The 4488-nt window shown below is 39.1% G+C and overlaps 1 protein-coding gene across 2 annotated transcripts; it reads right to left on the bottom strand.

Moving 5' to 3' along the window:
• Positions 1–705: 705 nt before the first annotated feature.
• On the bottom strand, positions 706–3241 carry LOC118557115 (G-protein coupled receptor 4-like). Of its 2 annotated transcripts, XM_036126320.1 has the most exons (4): positions 3160–3241; positions 2236–2483; positions 1846–2021; positions 706–1742 (listed from the first exon to the last, which is right to left on the bottom strand). In XM_036126320.1, exons 2-4 carry the CDS (start codon positions 2443–2445, stop codon positions 1193–1195), a joined length of 936 nt encoding a protein of 311 aa, XP_035982213.1. In that variant the 5' UTR covers positions 2446–2483; positions 3160–3241; the 3' UTR covers positions 706–1192. The 2 variants fall into 2 exon arrangements, with proteins under 2 accessions (XP_035982213.1, XP_035982212.1); XM_036126319.1 differs by lacking the exon at positions 3160–3241 and having other exon boundaries at positions 2236–2756.
• Positions 3242–4488: the final 1247 nt, after the last annotated feature.

The raw sequence follows: 4488 nt of genomic DNA, 5'->3' as shown, positions 1-4488 counted from the left end.
TGATTACTGCAGACTTAGCCACACGTCCAGCTTGAACTCAAGATCTTGGGTCTCCCCAGTGAAGGAATCCTCTCCTCAAAGGCCAACGGACAAAGAGGAGAATAAATGCAGGGGGCTTGGTTCATAGCAGTGTTGGCACCCCCTGCTGTGATGGGCCGTCCCTTAAGAGAGGGAGTCTGCAGCTACTCACATTTCAGAAACACCGTGATTTAGTCTCTCCTGGCCGACAACACCAACATGAAGTAAAATGTAAAATAGTTGTATATAAAATTATTAGACAGTGCGAAAGGCCAAGGAGAAAAGATGGGTTTTAACCAGAGATTTAAAACCAGAAAGTGAAAGTTAAAATGTCTTTGATTCAGTCAGATTGTTAAATAGTTCAGCTTTGATGCAGCAGATAATCCACTTGTAAAGTTTGATGATTGTGAAATAAAATAGTTGCTGATGTTCAGTCAGAGTGAATCAGTGTCAGTGGATGAAATGTTGCTCCATGGCTCCATCTAGTGGACTGATAGTAGAAGTACAGCAGCTGATGGCAGCTTCCTCTGCCTCTCACTGCTGTCTGACTGCATTCAACTGACACTGATATGAAGCAGAGAAGAAGAGCCAATCAGAGGAGGAGCAGCTGATCTTTTTCCAGCACTAATGATGTAAAGGATGATCAGAGTTGATGATCAGATGAATGATCTCACTATATCAGGCCAGAAGAGACCAAGTGGTCCTGAAGCTGCTGCTCTGCCTCATCCAGACTGAAGTTTATTTTAGCTATCACTGTTTCTGCTGCCATCCCTTCCCTCGTCTTCATCATATGTCCAGTTGTGACCTGCATCTGTCTGCCTGGAGCCTCCTCAGTGTCTGCAGAGGAAAAACGTAGACGTGTAGCAACTCTGGTTCTGTTGATGGTTAATTACGGTGGAGCAACTGGAGGAATAGCTTTTTGGTGTTTTTGTTACGATTATTTTCTACTGAATGAGATGCACATCTTGGTTCTCCTCTTTCGTTTTATGGATCTGTTTCTGATTGTTCTCATGTGTAAAGGACCGATTGAAAAGCTGCTGACATGTCTCTGCTGCTGCTGCAGGATGGAAACCTCTGCAGTAGATGAGTTCTAAAACAAAACATGAGTCCATTAAAAACAATTAAGAAAAAAGCAGCTACAGTAGATTGTTGTGGAGGCTCCAGATAATAAACCCTAAACAGTCTCAGTGTGTGGAGCAGTCGTGCTTTCAGTATCCTTGCTGCTCATCTCCTGATTTTCTGATGCTTTACAAGAACAGAGTGAAGCCAGAAACTTATCCAGGATGCTTTTACGAGTTAACAAATACAGAGTTGTGTCTGCAAGGGGACTGAGATAAGCACAAACGAAGAACAGAAGATAAGGAATTAATTTAAATTCCTTTAACAGGAAGTAACTAATGATAGGCAGGAAAAGCAGAGAGTAAATTAGCAGCACCACAACCTGAATGGCTACAATTCGTCTTTTTTCTTCTGCTGGGACACTGAGGGCTCCAGACAGAGCTTTAATAGTCCCAACCAAGAAGAAGATGAAGAATGGAAAGGGCAGGAGGAGCACACCAGGCATGATGATTTGAATAATAATATAATCAGCAGTAAAATCATTAGCCAGCCAACGAGTTAGCAGGATTGAAAGAGAAAGAGTCCAGACCACAACACAGACCATCAGAGATGTCTTGATGTTTCTCCTGAATCTGTACCACAGTGGCTTGGCGATGACCAAATACCTGTAATAACAGATGGAGCTGTTTAGTCCATGGAGACTATCAGGTACTGACTAACAGGATTATATGAGACAATAAAGAAGCTTAAAGGGAAACACATAGTTACCTTTCCAAGGAGATACAGGCCATGAATCCAACACTGGCCATTAAACCAAACTCCATGATGGGATAGCCGGGATCATACCTAGACTGAACTAAATATGTAATTCTGCCGCAGAACTGAATGAGATCAGAAAAGAGAAGGTTGATGACGTAGACTGGGACACCCTGATCCATTTTCACCTGCAACAAAGACAACAGAGAAAAAAGTAACTAATGACTCCAGAATATTATTAACATGTAAAATGTTTCCTCTTTTAAACATTTCAGTCATTTCTAGTAGTAAGAAAAGGTAAACTTACACCTGAAATGAGAGAGAACCATTATTTAAAGAGCAGACACAAAGTCAAACAGCTCATTCATTGTTGCTGAACAGGTTTAAGTTATTTTGTCTCACCTGTAGAAAAACTGCAACTATCACTATTAAAGTCAAAGGAAGTCCAATGCCAATGCTGATCCGGTCCAGCCATGTGTCGATTTGTTTAACTATATAATAGTATCTGTTATCATCATGGTTTCTCTGAGTGGTGTTCATGCTCTCGCTGATGTTGTAGCTGTTATCAAAGCTGTTTTCCTCTGATGTCCAGTTGAAGTTCATCTCTTCCATCCTTCAGTGTTGAACCAGAACTTTGAAGACAGTGGTGTCTGTAAACAGAAGTGATGATGGTTGTGTAAATCTTAAGAGAAAACATGTCTGATGGTTGTTTATGTGTAGCATGTAAATCCAGATGTTAAACTAAAAAATCTAAATTATAAAATGATCTTTAGGTCAAAGTGGAAGATTTTCTCCATCATCAGATCTTAGATATTTTTCTTCTCACAAAAAGTTTTCCTGAACTTTGTTCAATCTAGAAATAACTTTCCAAGCTGAGAAAACCTAACGTGGCCTTTCAGCGTTTTATGGATCTACTGCTTTGTGTCGACTAATGGCCACGCTTGGCTCATTTTCAGTCACACTAAAATTCTTCTTTGTATAGAAATATTAATCTGCCAGGTCTTTTTTAGAGAATTATTTAATTCATAAATGGTGAGATTATAGGTTATTACTACATGTTTGTCATGTAAGAGCAATAAAGCATTCATTATCATCTAGACCTATTGGTTGTGAATAATAAAGATGTTTTACCACACATTGAAAATGTTTCAGCAGTTATTCATCACCAACACATCGTCTGATTACAACATCTATAAAAACCAGAACCATCTGCTTTATGAATTCACCTCCCAAGCATACTTCCCATCACCTCAACAGCAGAACAACAAACAGGCTTTAAATTAACAACATCACTTTTATAAGTAATCACAGAAGTGTATAGTTTACCTTTTTTGTCCAAGTTTGTTCAGGTTTCTGCAGCCAGAGATCCTTTCTGGAGCGCTGACATCTATCTAACTGGTCGGCTGAAATGGAAACGGCTGATCTGACATCAAATCAAGCTTTTTCCCTGAAGCACTTAGGAGTGTTGGTTAGAAGAAAGTGATAATGCAAAAGCTTTGAGGTTTATTCTAGCAGTTAATGCTTTAATTTGATGCTTTCTGAAAGAAAAAAACTATCTGCTAATGAGTAAATCTTATGAATAAATGATGTTTCCCTTAGAATTATGGTTTGTTCAATATTATCACCCATTCAGTTTTTTCTTTTCATGATATAATTTCTAATTCTCATTTCTTGATGTATTTGTTTTCAGCAGAAAACACTTCTAATTTGTCCAAAACATGTTTTTTTCCTAATTTTAGTTTTGATTCACTTTGTAATTTTCTTCTTAAAGGTTGAAGAATATCTAACTCTGCTGGTAGATAAAGAGAGGCCTAAAATCTGACAACAGTATTCTCTAATTAGAGTACAACAATAACAAGATAATGGCTTTGTCTGTAAAACAGATTTATTCTCCTGCTAAAACCACATCCATAAAGTATATCCATGCAGCCATTCAACATAACTTACCTCCATACCTCAGTAGAACTGCTGTCTTGTAAAGGTAGATATTATTTTACCTGTTCACAATCATGGCTCACCTGCAGTTGTCATCTCTACAGATCTGTGTGCAGGTCGGTCTGACCTCACAGATGTGGGTCACTTCTGCTCCATGGACTATTTGTCCTGGAATCTAATGGCCATCTATTCAATTCAATTCAATTCAATTTTATTTATATAGCGCCAATTCATGAAAAATGTCATGTCAAGGCACTTTACAAAGTTAAGTTCAATCATATTATACAGATTGGGTCAGATTATACAGATTGGTCAAAAATTTCCTATAAAAGGAAACCAGTTGATTGCATCAAAGTCCCGACAAGCAGCATTCACTCCTGGAGAACCGTAGAGCCACATGGAGAGTCGTCTGCATTGTTGATGGCTTTGCTGCAATCCCTCATACTGAGCAAGCATGAAGCTACAGTGGGAAGAAAAACTCCCCATTAACAGGAAGGAAAACCTCCAGCAGAACCAGAACCAGGCTCAGTATGAACGGTCATCTGCTTCGACCCACTGGGGGTTACAGAAGACAGAGAGAGATAAAACAGCACAGAAGCACACATTGATCCAGTAATCTGTTCTACATTAGATGGTAGTAGCGGGTGAGCCGTCTTCTCTGGATGATGTCACAGTTAACAGAACGCCAGACCAGGTGTACCTACTATGAAGATAAAAGAG

Source organism: Fundulus heteroclitus, chromosome 22 (assembly GCF_011125445.2).
Source record: "Fundulus heteroclitus isolate FHET01 chromosome 22, MU-UCD_Fhet_4.1, whole genome shotgun sequence".
Lineage (NCBI taxonomy): Eukaryota > Metazoa > Chordata > Actinopteri > Cyprinodontiformes > Fundulidae > Fundulus > Fundulus heteroclitus.
The sequence above is the reverse complement of the archived record's forward strand: the minus strand, read 5'-3'. Positions and strand labels throughout refer to the sequence as shown.

Coding starts and splice junctions, on each gene's coding strand:
- LOC118557115 (XM_036126320.1), bottom strand. CDS start 2,445: ATGGAAGAGATGAACTTCAACTGGACATCAGAGGAAAACAGCTTTGAT. Junction 2,022..2,235: donor TAGTTGCAGTTTTTCTACAG/GTGAGACAAAAT, acceptor TCTTTGTTGCAG/GTGAAAATGGATCAGGGTGT. Junction 1,743..1,845: donor GCCTGTATCTCCTTGGAAAG/GTAACTATGTGT, acceptor CTGTTATTACAG/GTATTTGGTCATCGCCAAGC.